Source organism: Saccostrea cucullata, unplaced genomic scaffold, assembly GCF_032062105.1.
Source record: "Saccostrea cucullata isolate Sc308-1 unplaced genomic scaffold, CSIRO_AGI_Scuc_v1 ctg453, whole genome shotgun sequence".
NCBI classification, from domain to species: Eukaryota; Metazoa; Mollusca; class Bivalvia; order Ostreida; family Ostreidae; genus Saccostrea; species Saccostrea cuccullata.
In genome coordinates, this window is record NW_026921068.1 from 166,055 (window position 1) to 183,177 (window position 17,123).

General features: G+C 35.6%; 2 protein-coding genes across 2 annotated transcripts in view; one reads left to right on the top strand and one right to left on the bottom strand.

The window, feature by feature from the left end:
• Nucleotides 1-9,658, top strand: part of LOC134259096 (uncharacterized) — a 113,219-nt gene extending 103,561 nt beyond the window's left edge. The window contains exons 192-210 of the mRNA XM_062741692.1: nucleotides 901-1,209; nucleotides 1,326-1,509; nucleotides 1,673-1,884; nucleotides 2,074-2,260; nucleotides 2,406-2,576; nucleotides 2,839-3,240; nucleotides 3,475-3,625; nucleotides 3,811-3,950; nucleotides 4,218-4,315; nucleotides 4,530-4,722; nucleotides 5,217-5,328; nucleotides 5,445-5,652; nucleotides 6,026-6,229; nucleotides 6,624-6,846; nucleotides 7,009-7,312; nucleotides 7,837-7,860; nucleotides 7,973-8,034; nucleotides 8,221-8,252; nucleotides 8,394-9,658. Coding sequence (XP_062597676.1) covers nucleotides 901-1,209; nucleotides 1,326-1,509; nucleotides 1,673-1,884; nucleotides 2,074-2,260; nucleotides 2,406-2,576; nucleotides 2,839-3,240; nucleotides 3,475-3,625; nucleotides 3,811-3,950; nucleotides 4,218-4,315; nucleotides 4,530-4,722; nucleotides 5,217-5,328; nucleotides 5,445-5,652; nucleotides 6,026-6,229; nucleotides 6,624-6,846; nucleotides 7,009-7,312; nucleotides 7,837-7,860; nucleotides 7,973-8,034; nucleotides 8,221-8,252; nucleotides 8,394-9,038 — 3,861 coding nt within the window. The 3' untranslated portion in view covers nucleotides 9,039-9,658. The remainder of the gene's footprint in view (nucleotides 1-900; nucleotides 1,210-1,325; nucleotides 1,510-1,672; nucleotides 1,885-2,073; nucleotides 2,261-2,405; nucleotides 2,577-2,838; nucleotides 3,241-3,474; nucleotides 3,626-3,810; nucleotides 3,951-4,217; nucleotides 4,316-4,529; nucleotides 4,723-5,216; nucleotides 5,329-5,444; nucleotides 5,653-6,025; nucleotides 6,230-6,623; nucleotides 6,847-7,008; nucleotides 7,313-7,836; nucleotides 7,861-7,972; nucleotides 8,035-8,220; nucleotides 8,253-8,393) is intronic.
• Nucleotides 9,659-9,715: 57 nt separating this feature from the next.
• On the bottom strand, nucleotides 9,716-15,970 carry LOC134259095 (cytochrome P450 4F1-like). The gene is made up of 11 exons (XM_062741691.1): nucleotides 15,693-15,970; nucleotides 14,903-15,056; nucleotides 12,638-12,819; nucleotides 12,123-12,247; nucleotides 11,794-11,859; nucleotides 11,582-11,705; nucleotides 11,332-11,461; nucleotides 11,077-11,206; nucleotides 10,625-10,906; nucleotides 10,464-10,529; nucleotides 9,716-9,955 (listed from the first exon to the last, which is right to left on the bottom strand). Exons 1-11 carry the CDS (start codon nucleotides 15,876-15,878, stop codon nucleotides 9,856-9,858), a joined length of 1,545 nt encoding a protein of 514 aa, XP_062597675.1. The 5' UTR covers nucleotides 15,879-15,970; the 3' UTR covers nucleotides 9,716-9,855.
• Nucleotides 15,971-17,123: the final 1,153 nt, after the last annotated feature.

Consider the following 17,123-nt stretch of genomic DNA (forward strand, 5'->3'; position numbering starts at 1 on the left):
TAACTAGGTTAATGTTTTTGGAGCAGGTTAACATTTTTGGTGCAGTTTTTGGTGTAGGTCTCATTTTCGAGTAACTATAAGCCCTATATTGACCAAACTTGCATGAATGGTACATCTTAGGATGCACACTACCAGGCTTGCTTCGGATGCTGAATCTGACCTACATTTTCTGCATGAGTGAACAGGTTTATGTTTTTGGTGCAGTTTCATTTCCAAGTTACTATGAGCCCTATAATGACCAAACTTGCATGGATGGTACATCTTAGGATGCATACTACCAGACTTGCTTTGGATGCTGAATCTGACCTACACTTTCTGGACGAATGAACAGGTTAAAGTTTTTGGTGTAGGATTCATTTCCAATTAACTTTGAGCCCTATAATGACCAAACTTGCATGGATGGTACATCTAAGGGTGCATTCTACCAGGCTGGCTTCAGATGCTGACCTACATTTTCTAGATTAGTGAATAGGTGAGTTTTTTTTATACAGGTTTCATTTCCAAGTAACTTTGAGCTCTATGTTGAGCAAACTTGCATGGATGATACATCTTAGGATGCACACTAATGGACTTGCTTCAGATGCTGATTTCGACATACATTTTCCAAATAATGGACCTTGTAAAAGTTATGGGTGCAAGTCCATTACCAAGAAACTATAAGGCTTATATAAACCAAACTTGCTTCAGATGCTGGATTTTTATTACGTTTTCATGATGGAGAACTAATTTGAAGTTTTTATATAGGTCTATTCCAAAGTATCAAATCAATTATATTTTTATATTTTGCATTTTTGGATGTACACTTTTTGTTGATTAATTGTGTGACTTTGCCTTACTTAAAGACAACATTCGTTGAGGTGAGCTCTGTAATCTCTGATTACCTATGTTTTTTCTTTTCAGGTGAAGTGGTGTTTGATGGTGTACATTGACAATGAATACATCAATGAACTCTGTGATGTTCCTCAGATGTCCACTGATGCTTTCATGTTCTTCCATGTCTTCAAACGAATGAATCAAATTCCCAATCCAAAGAATAAATTTGAGGCATGGGCAGCCTATGCCTCCCTGGCAGGCCTGGAGATGCCTCCCCCAATAGGCACTCTCTGTAGATCTGGGCCACAGTTCAGGGCATTTACCAACCCCATCATATTCTATGAGGCAGCCATTGGTACCAGCATTTTAGCTTCAGATGTCGTTCCATTCAGGACGGTACATAATTTTCTTGCATAATAATAAAATAATGGTAATGAAAAAATATCCATTTTACTTTGTATTAAAATTTAAATGAGGATATTTTTAATGATAATTGTGTTGTGTCTTCTTAGGTTGTAGAGCCCTGTGTACCTTGCTTTAGCAAGTGCTCTCGCTTTAACTGTAACTCCAGCTGTAATTCCACAGTAACTGTACAGAAGACGTTTGTTATGGACAACTTAAGTCTACAACCCAAGAGAACTGTATACAACGAGACTGGTCATGGTGTCGAGGAACTTGTCACCTACTACCTGACAGGTTAAACAGTAATCTATTTATGCAATAACATATGAGAAAGCTGATAATCACTAGTATCAATGGACAGATTTTAGGGTGCTTGTTTGGAAATAACTACTATTTTCTTCTTTTTTGCCAAACCCGCTGGTGTTTACTGTGTTTTCCATGATGCTGTCTTTGGTAGTGAGGGGAGTGACCGCCTCGGGAGACTCTGCGACGTCGTCCTCCGATGGCTTCTATGTGGACAACACCTACCCCGTGTTTGATCAGGATATTATGAGTGGGGAGTTTTACTATGACGTAGGACAAGGGAACAGCACTCCAGCAGGATTCCAGAACTCCAACAACACTATCAAGTGTATCTGGAAATGTGATGATGATGAGAGTGGTATTGTGGTGTGTATCTGATACAGGAATTTTAATTTCTAACATACTTTATATAATAAGTATAACTTTGATGGAATGAAAAAGTGATGTTGTCTTTTTTTTCTGTGTTACCTCTGCAGTAGAATATTTTATCCTTCTCTAATATTATTTCATTTGTATTAACAAGGAATTTTTCTTTCCAAAAAAAAATTTTTACAGGAATATAAATGGGCACTTGGTACCAGTCCAGGAGCAACAGATGTGATGAATTTTACATCTAACGGACAGCAAATTGTTGGAGTCAACAACCAATTAGAGGGAATTCTCCAGCACGACCAGGCCTACTATGCTACCATTACTTGTGAAAATGGAGCGGGCTTGGTTTCTACATATACTGACACTAAGGGTAGGTACATGCAGAGAAGACAATTTTAAATAAGATGATATTAAATTTTTTTTTTTCAGATAAATAATGGTTATATCCATATAGGTACATCTCATATTATTTATTTAAAATGTTTTCAAAGCCATGCATTTCTTGTTCTCAAAAGGAGTGACCGTGAAATTGATACCACCAGAAATCGAGACTGTCAACACTACAATACCAGGAACAGCTAAATTTACAGAGAAAGTGTTCCCTGAGGAGTCCCTGACTCAGGAAGACCCTACCAGTGTGGGATTTACCTTCACAAAGTCCGACGATCCATCAGTTGACAGATATGGTATGTGTCTACTTTTTAAAATAAGGAAATGAGTTGTGTAGTAAACATTGAATTGTACATGCTTGCAATATGTGACCATGTATCTGTGTAATTTTGCAAACTACATATATCATGTATATAGCCAAATAGAATGGTACTGGAAATGAAATTTTTGTTAGCAGATGGTCTCACTTTACTATACTAAAAATAAAGATCTTGTGAATGAATAAAGTTATTAACAGTATCTCATTTGTAGATTTATGGTATGTTTCTTAATTTATAGATTTATGTGTTGGATCAAAGAATCTATCACAGGACATTATTCCCTGTACTTGGGTTGGCTACAATATATCGGGTTCAGCAGAAATAAAAAATGGTGCATTATGGGTAAACGGAATGGAAATAAGAAAACTTTCAGAGCTTCGGCCACAACAGGACTACTCCAATGGAACTAACACCAATACACAAGACATCTTTAGAATGCCTGTTGGAAAGCAAATGTTTATAACTATGAGACTCTGCAATAAGGCTATGTTGTGTACAAACAGAAGTCTGGCAGTGGTTGTTATCAAGAACAGTAATTCTAAAGTGGGCGTGTCTGAAAATGGAACAGCCATCGAGGAAAAATTAGCCATCACATCTAGAAAGAGAGCAGCCTCTGAACTGGACATCAAAACTCCAAGTGGTAAAAAGCCTTTGTTAAAATCATACATGTAATAAGAGACAATATACTTACAGAAAATTTTATATTAGATATATATGGATGCTTCTGTCTTTGTTGTATTTGAAAGGATGTTTTCGAGAGTGCTCCTGCAGGGGATATTATTCTCATTAGAACAGTTCTAGTTTGTGTTGCACTTATTTCAATTGTGGTTCTATAGACTCTGTGTGTTAATTAAAATATACATATTTTATACAGGTCTGGCCCCTGGACAGTCCATCATTGTGACTGCTCTGAAGTCCTCGGACCTCAATAGCACGTATGGCTCTGATGCCTCCATTGATTTTGTGTCCTACATACAGGATCCAGACACATCAAGGGACATGGTTCAAAGACTCCTGGTAAAAAGGTAGGTGGAAATCAGTATCAGGCTCTGGATTGAAAAGACCAATGACATACATTTCCAGATGATTGGGGGGGGGGGAGGAGGGGGGATAAAGTTTATTCCTTGCTACTACCGGGTATGTGATATATTATTCTATATAATGAGAAAAAGAACCCTTATAAATTACATTTTTTTGGCTTTCTTTTCAGATTTTATGGACAGAGATTTGCATTCTCTATTGTATCACTAGGCAATGTGCCAATGCCAGGACCCATCACTATAACTTATAGTGACAGTGTAGGCCAACCCTCTACAGGCAACAGAACCATGCTCTTGCACTGGAATCCTGGTACATATTAACTTTTAAGTAAAGAGGAGAATGATTTTTTTTTTATTATCTCTGACCAAGGTCACATTTCATTTTTTAAAAACTTGCAAGTTTGGAAATTCCAAATATGTCAATGCAGCTAATAAGTTACTTCTATAAGCCACAGACTTTCAGACAGTCTGTACTTTTATGCATTGCTATAGAATTCCTGTGAAATTAAAGTGTCTGGGAAGTCTAATACGAGCAGTATTATACAGTATACTATAAATTCCTGTGTCTATATTACAGTGATGCAGTACTGGGAGATAACTAGTAAGACCTGTACACATCTAACAGCACAGGAACAAGAGATATATGACCCAGTGGCTCAGACAATGACAGTCAAGGTTTGTTTACTGAATGATGGACTAGCATAGACAAATTGTGCATTTGAAAAAGTATTAATTTTAGTTCTGCACTAAAAAAAATTCATCATGGTCCTGTGCATGTCAATAAAATAAGATGTGGTTGACACATCGTGGGTGTATGTTTTGTATATGAAAATAATTAGTTAATGCAGTAGTGGTTGATATAGGAAGAGTAATTAACATGTAATTATAGGTGTGTGATACATATTTGGTGGACGAGACTGTCCAATCATCAGGATCCTCCAGAAAGAGGAGAGCAGCCCCCGCTTCCCCAACCTACTTTTCCCGAGAGACCATGTTTGTGGTGTCCACGACTGCGGCCTCTATCTACAACTCTCCTCCCCGGCTCAACGTCTCCAGGGATGTCCAAATTGTCGAAGATTCAGGTAGATTTAGTAGCTTTTTTTATTACATTGGACTTATTTGTTGTCCTAATAAAAAAGGAGTTATTTACATCTATTTTTAAAATATGGAATAATTGTGATTTAAAAATTTTACGAATACATGATTGTATAATTGTATAATTCTTTATTTTATCAAAAGGAAAAGCTTCATGGCAAAAACTATGTTAGAAGTCTTGTAAGAGATACTAAGAAATCACATATATTTTCGAGGGGTCAAATTTTCCTGGTTCAAGGAAAACATATTTTTCATGGGGATCTGATTTCGTAGATGAAGAATTGTTCTGTAGCAATATATGTGAAAAAATTGCATTTCGTAATGGACATAAATTTGTGGGTCTTTTCATACCTTGAAAACCACAAAAATTAAAACCTCACGAAAATTAATGATTTCAAAGTAGTATCAAACTCATTATTCATACAATCTCGGATTGGGTGTTGATGTACAGAATAGTAACACATTTGTTTGATGATCACAGGCACTGTCAACTATCAACTGGAGGCTACTGATGAAGAAGGGGATGCTATCTTCTTTACCTTGTCAAATCATACTTTAGAGTTTGGAAATGCAACACTCTCAGAAACTGGATTGTAAGTGCACAGGATGTCAAATTGTTTTAGCTTGAGCCATTTCTTTGCTCTTTTTAAGTCATAGAAGTCATATGCATAGATATGATGAATAATTTGTATTTGTGTTCTGTCTCTAGCCTGACGTATACCCCCTGCACAGACTGTGCTGGAGTTGAGTACCTCAACATTACAATGTATGAGAATCAGACTGACCCAGAAATTCCTCCCGCCAACTCCACAGATGTCATCATAATCACTATACAATCCATTAATGACCCTCCCATACTGTTTGCCTCCTACAATGGGAAATCTCTGCTCCAGGCAGATCCAACAGAACCTGTTGTGGTTTGTATACTGTCTTACCCTATTTTGCTTACCTTAGCCAAAGGTGCAGTTAAGTTTCAAGTTCAATTACTGATTAATGTTTGTCCTTCTTGCCTCTGTTGTTTTCCATGGGATGAACAATTAATGAAGTGTAGTCTTTATATCATAAGATCAGGTTACTCAAATGAGCATTGTGGGCCACGGACTTCGTGTTTTTACTTTAATCCCTTAAAACCTGTTTAAAACTTACAATGCTCCTCCCAATAATGCTTTTTGAATGTAATATTTTTTGTTGTATTAGTGGCATATAAAATTTAAAAATAAAAAAAAATAAAAACATTTTCAATCGATCTACTTGTATTTAATATGCTTCATGTACTGGTATCTTTTAAAGGTGTTGCGGGAAGCACATTATGATTTCAATGAGCATGTTTGGCAAGAACCATGGACTGCATTATTTGGGGCATATGACATTGAGCCTGGAGATACAATGATCTTCAAGATGAATGATCCGTTCCTGAGTAATTTGACGACAGGAAATGAAGACACAGCTGTCCCTACTCTGTACACCAACTGTGAAAGTGCTGGGGAAATAACTGTAAGTACACGCTTATTGTGTTTTGTGTATTATTATATAGTCTGTATTAATTATTTTGTTGTATATTTAGCACCAAATCAGTAATGTTTGAAATACTGTACCTACAGGGAAATTTTCACCTCTGCTTTATTTTCCCCCATTTTGCCCCACCCACATTTTGGCAAATTTGAAATGGGCGTATTCAAAGATAACAGTTTAATTTCTTAAATAAAACTATGACTGGGCGAATTTAAAAGGGGGCAAAATTGTTTGCAAGTGTAATAGGGCGAAAATAACACGGGGCAAAAATAACGCTTTATACAGTATTTTTAGTTGCAGAAATTTTAGTAAGTGTTTAAGAATTGACTTGAAATACTTCATACAAAATAAATATACTGATTTTGTCTCATTATAGCCTACTATGATGCCGTGTGATAATTTCACCCAGAATCTACCCCACGCAGCCAATCGCATGTCATGGAAAACTTTTATTCTCAACTTTACAACACCAGTGAATGTGTTTGGCAATTTCACAGTGAACTTTTATTTTGAGGACAGCTCAAATGGAACCTCACTACCACTCACTGTCAAATTTGCTATCATGGACTCACCTTGCCGAAATGGAGGAATGTGTGAATGTAAGTACAAATAAACAGCTCTTAGAGCAAAACATTATCTTTTTCTTTTAAATGCATAAGAAATTCTCAAGATTCCTTAATCCACCAAAAGCAATTTGTTTCTGTTCAACTCGGCTCAACTTTATTTCAAGAGAAACTGGATTTGCTCTGTTATATTTACAGCCACCAGTTTCTTCCCCTGTCATGATACCCACAGAACCCACAATTTTGATTCCTACTACCGCTGTAACTGTACCGGAGGGTACCAAGGAAAGTACTGTGAGGACGATGTCAACGAGTGCCTAAGTGACCCCTGTATTCGACCTTATGTCTGCTACAATAGACTGAACCACTATGTGTGTGCCTGCCCTGAGGACAACCCACATTGTGAGATCCTCCCCTGGATGATTTCCATTATTTTGATCATCATCATTCTGATTATTGTTTTGGTTGTGGTTGGCATATACCGATACAGGCACAGGAGAAGGTAACATTTTATTCTTAATATGGAAAATTATGTTTATAAATTCAAGTACATGAGCAGTACTTTTGTGTAATTGTAAGCTGGCCTTGTAAAAGATGTGATCACAGCCCATTTGTGTCCAAAATTAAACTATTATCTCTTGTATGGTTTATCTGAGGATGTAGCCATACTTTGAACAGTGCATCGGATATATTTTCTGGTTGAGTGGCTTCATTAAAGGAATTTTGAAGCAGGCTTATTCCCAAGAAACTAGAAGTCTCACCTGGACCAAACTTTGCATCTGATTGATGCATTTATTTGCTTCCTGCTAAATAATCCAAGTGACATGAATTTCAAGTTCTTAATTAAAATGCCAATATGAGCATGTAACAAGTGGCTCTTACTCAACTTGAACCTTTATCTTACTTGATTGAAATTTTTACAAAATTTGAATAACCTACACATGTATTTTCACTTTGCCTTATTATGATTCAGAAATGTATCAAGAAAAATTTATGATTCTAATCCCATTTTTCTCCTATTTTCAGTGAAAAGGATTACATGTTAAAGAAGTGAGTATCTCTTTAAGTACCCGGTAAACAACTTGAATTATTGAAAAATATTATCAGCTTGGATTAACCACGCTTATTGAAATCTGAAACTGAATTTTCTTTTTTTTTTCAGTAGTTTTGGATCACAGTCATCTTTGGGATCAGAATTTAACATGGATGATGACGTGGTTTTAGGTAAGTGAAACGGTTGTATACATACGGTGTATTTCTGCTTTCAATCTAATGTTTTATGTTCTAATGTTAAAATTACAGGTTATATGAATTCGAAGCTCAAAAAATCAAACACTGATATTTGATATTAGTTATTTTGATGCATATGGTTACTGTGTATGCTTATTTATCCATTTATTTACTTTGCAGATGACAAAGTTTCTCTTGGTGGATCTTATGATGTAAGCATGAATTAATCCATTTCATACAACAGTAGTTTTAAAAGTCAATCTAGTATATTCTTTCTATAATACAAAAAAGCAGGAATGATTGATATAAATTAAATAATCATCTGTAAAATGAAGTAAATTCAAATTTTGCAGGGGTTTGAAAATCCAGCACTCAACATTGAACACGATTATGACCCAGAGGATGAGAGGCATCAGTTCAAGAGACACATGAAGTCTGGCTTTGCTCCCCTCCTTCATGCTGCTTCTCCATCACCACTGCCAGCATACGGCGAAGGCCAACATCCACATCCTGACAGCTTCCATCCCAAAAACTTATCTAAAGGAGTGAATGGCCATGCAAGTTTGGCAGGGACGCCAAATGGTCAGAGCAGGAGCGGTACTCCAGACTCCAGAACAAGCAGTGCAGCTCTTAAACATCGGGCCAAGGTAAAACCAGTGGAAGAAGATGCCGTATCAACCACCAGCCAGGTTATGGGAAATGGACAAAGTACACCAGTCAGTAGGTCCAGGTGCAACACTCCTGATATTTTCACTGCAAATTCGGCAAATGGGAGGTCCACTCCTGTAAGGCCAAGCACCCCCTCCCTGACAAAGGTCAACAAAGTGTCGCCTGTAGACCAGTCCCCCAACGGAAGCCAGTACTCAGGAAGCAATCCATCCTCCTCGGACCACGGGGGCTCTCAGCGGGGGTCTCCCCAGACTCTGGAAATGTCACAGTCCACTGAGCTGACCATCTCAGACATGGAGGATACAGGGACCAAAATGACCAATCTGTGATGACCTCTGGACATGGACTTATTTAACCAAGGATTTATAAATTTGTGTTTTCTTTCCTTCTGACTTTTGTTTTCATTTCTCAAATGAATATTTATTACAAAATTGTCTTTCATTGTATCAACTCGTCTGTGATATTAGCTCTATAAATCGTCTTTGTCATTTTTATCAGTTCATGTTTACACTATGATATGCGTTTATAAAGATTGTTGTGTCCATATATAAAAAGAGAAGGAATATATCTATGAAAGGCTATCTGTGATATAGAATCTGTATTACCAAACTATCAGCTGTGATAAATTTATATGCAATTATTTTTCGAGATAGAAATATCCATGGATCATGGATGGATAACCCACATTTTATCAATTTCTTGGATAGATGTATGTTTCACTGAAAAATGACATCCCAAATTTATCAGTATGAAGATGTTTGAAAACCACAAAGATAATTTTACTCTTTCAGTTTTTAATATGTAAATATCTATCATTTCAGTGATGATTTTTTTTTTTAAAGTTGTATACAATAGCTACATTTGATAGATGATGCGAAGTTTTTTTTCTTTAGTATCCGTCCAATATGATTATTTTTCCCAATCATGAATGCATATTTTTTTTTAATTTCTAATAAATGGAAATTTAGAAATTCTTCACCAATAAACTATTTTCTACCTTTCATTATGCTGTTTTATTTTCATTTAAGCAACTTTAAAGTTACACAGTATATTTTTACCAAATTTACAACATTCTGGCTTTTACCAATAATGTAATTCAAATTCAGGTGTCGCTTAATTGTTATATTTTTGTTAGAGCACTGGGTGTTATCTTTCTTGAGCATATAATCGTATTCCATTTAAGGCTCTCATCACTGCCACTGCATTACGTTCAACTTTGTGGTCTTGGTCTACAGAGAAGGAAAATCTGCAAGAAAATTATAAACATTATTTATCCTTCCACACTGTCTGATATTGTGACGAAATTAAAATATTTACGCTATACATAAATTTAAATCTTTCATGTTTTTTCAGGTAAAATTAATATTAGGTGCAGTTCATACATTTTGCACAACTTCAAAAGGGGAAAAGATAATCGAAAACAAAATTCATTCATGGAATACAACAAAGAAAATCATTTTTTCTAAGTAAAAGAACAAAAAGTATACGAGTCATGGTGAGGATGGAAATCTTGAAACATTAATACTGCATAACAGGTTATTTTAGCAAAGGGAAAATTTTTATCAGTTGAAAGGAAAATCATCTCCATTTTCTTGTACAAAACTTGTGCTAGATTAAATATAGTAGTGAAAACATATTTTTAGCTATATGAAAACCATTGCCAATAATGCCACACATATATAATCACTAAAAATTCCCATTATATTGCTGCATTTCATGTTTTATATGCTTGAAATCATTGAAATTTGAAGTACCTGTGAAGGAGCTTTGCAAGTACTAATTTCTCTTCATTCATGGCAAAATGTTGCCCAATACAGTTTCTGAAAGGAAAACTTTGGTTTTATACACTGATTCATATTAACAGTATAACAAAATATTTTTGTCAAAGAGCTTTTTTTCTTTAAGAATTCCCAACCTTGGGCCTGCAGAGAATGGAAGAAAAGCAAATGAATCCATTTTGGCTAGATTTTCTTTGGAGAACCGTTCTGGTTTGTATTCCATGTGGTCTTGTCCCCAGACAGCGGGGTTGTGATGGAGGCACCAGATGTTGGCCACTAGGCTTGTTCCTGCTGGAATCGTGTGTCCTTCTATGGTAATGGGTGCTGTGTTGGTTCTGGCAATAAAGGGAACAGGGCAGTGCAGCCGCATCCCCTCCTTGATACACTGTGTCAGGAAGGGTAGCTTTCCCAAATCCTCCCTTCAAACAAAATTTATGAAAAGTCAGTAAAAATGTCATTTAAAGATTTAAACTCGATTGCAATGCCAGATACTCTTACAGTTCATTTTCTACACCGACAAAAAAAAACTAAGCAGAAGTAAAATTAAGGAACTTTGCAATATAAACCACTTATAGATGCATGAACATACCATCCTATTTCTCCATCTTCACTCTCTGATATAACCTGATCTATCTCCTTCTGACATTCTCTTTGATATTCTGGATACTGAGAAAGTGAGTATAGGATCCACGATATTGCACTGGCTGTTGTGTCATGACCTATTTAAGAAGGAAGCAATTCTAGTACTGGTAATTGTAATTCTCAGTCTTGTATTTGGTCTTTGAATGTTATTTTTCCAGCCAATGACAGAACAAGTCAACAACTTTTAGACTGTTTTGTTTACCTTCAAACAAAAAAGTGTCGACCTCATTTCTTATTTCCTCGTCTGAGAGTCCTACACCCTTCTCATCTTTTGCCGTAAGAAGGATGTCCAGAAAGTCTAGATATCGTTTAGAAGTTAGATCTACTGTTTCCTAAAACACATTAGACTTTGAAGATCATGCAGATCATATTATCTGAATAAAACACAGTTAAGATTTCAGCACATATAATAATTACAAAAGAATGTTTAATATAATGTGGACTGCTGATACCAGCTCTTTTCGCCTCTTTTCCATGACTCCTGTTGCCACATCGTGGACATAATTGCAGTTTTTAAGGAATTTTTTCCCCTCTTCTGTGTTGTAGTATATAAAGTCTGGGTACAACCAAGGTGTCCTACATAGTTTTAAAGGTAAGCTTTAATTAGTAAGTTTTTCTTTCATTGATTAAAGAACTCTCATTTCTATATTTTCAGAAATTCTACCTGTTTCTGTAGAACCACATTTCCGCTATTTCATTGACTGCTTTCACATATGGATGGACTTCACCGCTTTAAAAATGAAATAAACTAGTTGCTTTTGAGTACATACAAAATATACTCTTTAATTGTATATGTGATACAAATATAGCTGAACCTCAGTATCTTGAACACAGATATCTCTAATACCACGGATATTATAAGAACTAACTGGGAATTCCTTTTACCATGATTTTTGAAGCATTGAACCTCAAATATCTCGGAAGTTTTTTTCTTGGTGCCATAGAGTTCGAGATAACACGATTTGACTGTACTAATTAAGGATGAGTACCCACCTTTGAGCCTGGCAGTGTGTCTGGTAAGAGAAGGCACACCTGAGAATGATGTCAAGTGTGCATAAACACACCTGACTGAATACTTCAAAACTTTTCTCTTCCTTGGCAAACCTCTCAATGTTTCCCTGCAAATATTGATAATTTTAGAATCTTTCTGTATAGTTTGCATGAATTTCTGTTCACACATTTCTATCCATCCCTTTGTATGTAATGCCTTCTATGTCAATTTTTCATTGTTAATATCAGATTATGAAGCCAATTTCACCAAACCTGGCTCAAGCATCCTTGGATAAAAAGAATTCAATTATTTCAAATAGAGGGCCAAGGTTAAAGTTTATGTGACAGACAATGATATTTAATGCAGGGGACAAAAATATGGTGCATGTAACGAGAGAGAGAGGGGGGATATTCTTATGGGACAAGAAATGTAAATATCAATCATGCACATTATTCTCATTACATGATTATAGATTTGAAATGAAATGTTTCTTATAAGTGACAAAACAATTCCCTACCTCCAAAAGGCCTGCACATTCTCTGTACACATTGATATAGGGTTTGAGGATGTCGAAGTGGAATGCTGGTGTAAGCAGGCGTCGAGATCTTGCCCACCTTTTACCCCCAGCAATCAGAAGTCCCTCCCCCAGCCACGGAAGGGCGTGGCGATACGCTCCACCAAAACCAGCAGGTTTGGGATCTATTTGTAAAGCAGTAATTATGTGTATAGATGTAAAATTGACAAAGGACATTTTGATACAAAGTTTTTTTTCAGAAAAGAAAGATATCTACGCGCAAGTACGCGGTAAATCTACCCACCCACCCCACCCACAAGCACAGAAACGCGCTATGCATACTTTTCATCTTTGGATAGCTTTACATACATTTTGTTGTATATATTCTCTTGTGAAAAAAAATCTGGATCAGTTTTTTTTTTTGGGGGGGGGGATATTAAAGTTTCTGGACCCGTCTTAGCCTAGCAGAATTATTCTCCATATAGAAGGAATATTGGGGTATCGATTTTTCAGAAATATCATGTTCAATTTTCATCGATGTTTTTCAGTATATGTGTTATGATAACTATTAGAAAATAATATCTTACATTTTGCATCATAAATGCTTTCTTTTTTTCCCATACAAGTTGCATTTTAATTGCCAGTAAAAGCGAAAAAAGAAGTCATTACCGTAACAAAATTCAAACTTCAATAAAATCTTCATTAAAAAGCTCGGAGATAAATTTTTTAATGTCCAAAACGTGTTTTACTTGCTTAAATTTGCTTAATGGTCGTTCATGCCTGTAGTTGAACCGGTGCATGACTATGGATTAAATTCAGGTAAATGTTCATCACATTCATCATAAGACCTTTCATATAGTGCATATTATTTTCATTTTCAATATTAATGTAAACATAATGTTTCAGCATGCGAGAAGCATATTCCCCCTTTCAAATGTTTTTCTTTAAACTGCTGTTAAAAGAAACAAGAGGCCCATGGGCTTATAGGTCACCTGAGCATCATGCAACAACTTTCAAATGATTGAATTTGGTTCATGTTTTAAGCTAGATGCTATGACATTCACAATTTTGAAAGAAGCACCATTGCTAATCCTAACTATACACTTAGCAATTGTTTAGTTTGTTTACTTAATACCCATAAGCAGGGTAGGGGAACAAAAATGCATGTCAACTAATCAGTAATATTCAGCAATAATCAGGAGTGTCCTTACCACACATGAACCCCTGACCCTAAGTCTACACATTGCACAATTTTTTTGAAAAGGCACACTTGCTTATCAAAAATGTTCAATTAATACCAAGGAGCAGATTTCAAACAATTCATTTTCAGTATATAGAAGTAGAGCCCCCCCTTTTTTTGGTATCTCTGACCCAGGGGCCTTGAAATTCACAATTCTGGAAGAAGAGCCCTTGCACATCATAACTATATAAATAGTTCATCTGCTTATTACCCAGGAGTAGAAAAAAAGATTTTCATAGATGTAATGTATTATCACCATATAATCATGATAGAGCCACACCCTAACACTATAATCCCTGACCATGGGGCCATAAAATTCACAATTTTGGTAGAAGCATTCTTACTCATCATAACTATGTCCTTAATTAATTTATTTAATACCTAGGAGTAGAGAAGAAGCTTTTCAAAGAAATAATGCATTTTCACTATATAATCAATAGAGCCCCGCCCTAACACCAGAACCCCTGATCCTGGGGCCATGAATTTCACAATTTTGGTAGAGGACTCAATGCTGATTACAATCATACCAACAGTTTGACTGCTTGATGTCCAGGAGTAAAGAAGAAGATTTTTAAAGATTGCACTAATTTAGTGGTTTTTGCCCCACCCCCAGGCCCCAGGGGGACAGGGACCATAAAATTCACAATTTTTGTTCCCCTTCACCCATAGATGTTATATGCCAAATTTGGTTGAAATTGGTTCAGTGGTTTCAGAGAAGAAGCTGAAAATGTTCAAATGTTAACGCATGACTCACGACGGACGACGACGACGGACGAAAACGGATAGCAATAGGTCACCTGAGTTTACACAGGTGACCTAAAAAGCTAAATATTGGGATTGGACACAATAATATTACAATGGTTGTATTACTTCTGTATGGTTAAAAAATAAATGAGAATTTTTAATTGTGCATTTGACTGTGCTTAGAGCCCCCCCCCCCCTTTAATTAATATGCCTTTTTAACATATCGGCTCTTAATGAAGTATGAAACTTAAGGGTAAATATAAAAAAAAATTCAGAGTCCATACCTGCTCCTTTGAGTAGGATTTTCACTGTATCTGGATGGTTGAGGGTACACGCCACTCGTAGGGGACCAAAGTACGTAATGAAGAATTTGGGATATTTCCTTGTCCATTGTAAAGCTCGTTGTAATCGTGTATTGCTTCCCCCTTTTCCTAAAAACTAAAAGTTAATAATATGAAGTTTGACAAGCAGTGTACGTTTAGTATTTAATTAATACAGAGATTTATCAAACTATAATTTTAGGTGACCTAGACCAAATTGACTTTAGTTATATATGACACTGGGAATCAAAATATTACAATTTATCGCCATCAGGCATTTGTACATGTATATATAATGTGCATACTTATATTTTGCTTAGTCCATTGATACTTTAAATTATACGTGTATCTAGATATTTATTAATTATTTGTTACTATTTTATTTCTAAATGTACTATATATTATAAGGGGCCCGTAGTTTGGCAATAAATCATTTGTGTTATAATTTGCTTAAAAGCTCATCAGCCCTTAATAAAGAATTTTTAAGGAATGACAGATCGCTACTCAAGGATCGGATCCTTGGGCAGCGATCTTTGTGAGCATATCAAAGGATCTGATTTTAAATAATCAGACTAGGTAGATTTTTTTTAATCAACCCTCCTTCTCCCCCATTTACTTTGAGAACCACTACTAGTATGATTTATGCTGATTATGTTTTTGACCGCCTCTCAGAAATAATGAACGTGATAGTTTGGAGAGAGAGAGAGAGAGAGAGAGAGAGAGAGAGAGAGAGAGTACTAGTGTGTATACTTACCAGTTTCATGTGACCCAGAAGCCAATGTTTACCTTCCGGCTCGGGGAATCCTTTGAATGCACGTCTCAACTGAATCGCCCGTAATATAAGCTTCAGTAATAAAATCCCTACACAAGTCACTAACCCTACCACTGTAAACTCTATCCAGTTTTCCCGGAGAATTCGGAATATACTCAGTACAGCCATGCCGTCTTATCAACTAATGATATAAATTCACATGCATAAACTAAAGTAAACACATTTCATCCCCATTCACGGTCCTTTAAAAGGTCAAAATGTAGAACGATATACAACCTGATACTTATACCTGTCCCCTTTTCTAAAGGAATACAAACGTAATATTTATACCCCCGCTTGAAAAGGGGGAGGGTGTATATATGTTAGTTTTTAATTATTTTTTTTAACATATGTTAGCGTTATGTTAGTTTAAGAGTTGTTGTAAAATGTGCTTTATAAATAAAAATTAATTTCATTACAACATGTATTGGTAACAATCCTCTGTTAAAACTAATGTCCAAATAACTGTATCTCACTTCTATTCTCAATGACCGTGTAGTGTAGGGCAGCGCCGCGAGAATTCCATCGGCATCGAAAGCAAGTTTTTTGATTTGCCTAGATAGCCGAGCGGTCTAGCGCGCTGTTCCTGCACTGCTAGGAGACAGATTCCGAAGGTATATATGAATTTCTTTGTGCTTTCTATATATATATATATATATATATATATATATATATATATATATATATATATATATATATATATATATATATATATATATATATATTATCAATATACATATATAGTTTACAAATAAATATGTGTCTATAACATTATTTATGAAAACTCATGGCATTATGCCGTATTTTGAAGGCTTTGACAAGATATTCACTTAGCTTTGTAATAATTAGATTATCTTCATTAGACATTAACCAGAGAAATTTGTCTCCTTTTGATAATAATATGAAATTTTTGTTTAGTAATGAGATATCACGAAAAAAATTATCTCTCTCCTCAGTATATAATGGGCATTCAGTAAGAAAATGATATTCATCTTCTATATTGTTTTGGTTACACATTAAACATATTCTTTTGTTTCTATCTAAGGGGATATATATATATATATAAAACTAGGGTACTGTGAGCAATGAGCTCAATAAATGATACCCCCCCCTCCCATATGAATAATGGGAGTGTCCATGTTTTGCTGTGGGATCTCATTATTGTGGCAAACTTTTTTCACTGCCAACTTTCTTCCACTTCCAATTTCCCATACAATACTTCATGTTTATCACTTGTAGAGACGACTATAATAAAGGGTTGGGAGATGGATAAAATATACAAATTACAATGTAGTTAAATAATGTGCCTGAGTCATTTTGTTAAAGGTAGATAATTGACCGATGCTGGAAAGTGGAGAAATTCTCCCCCAAAGT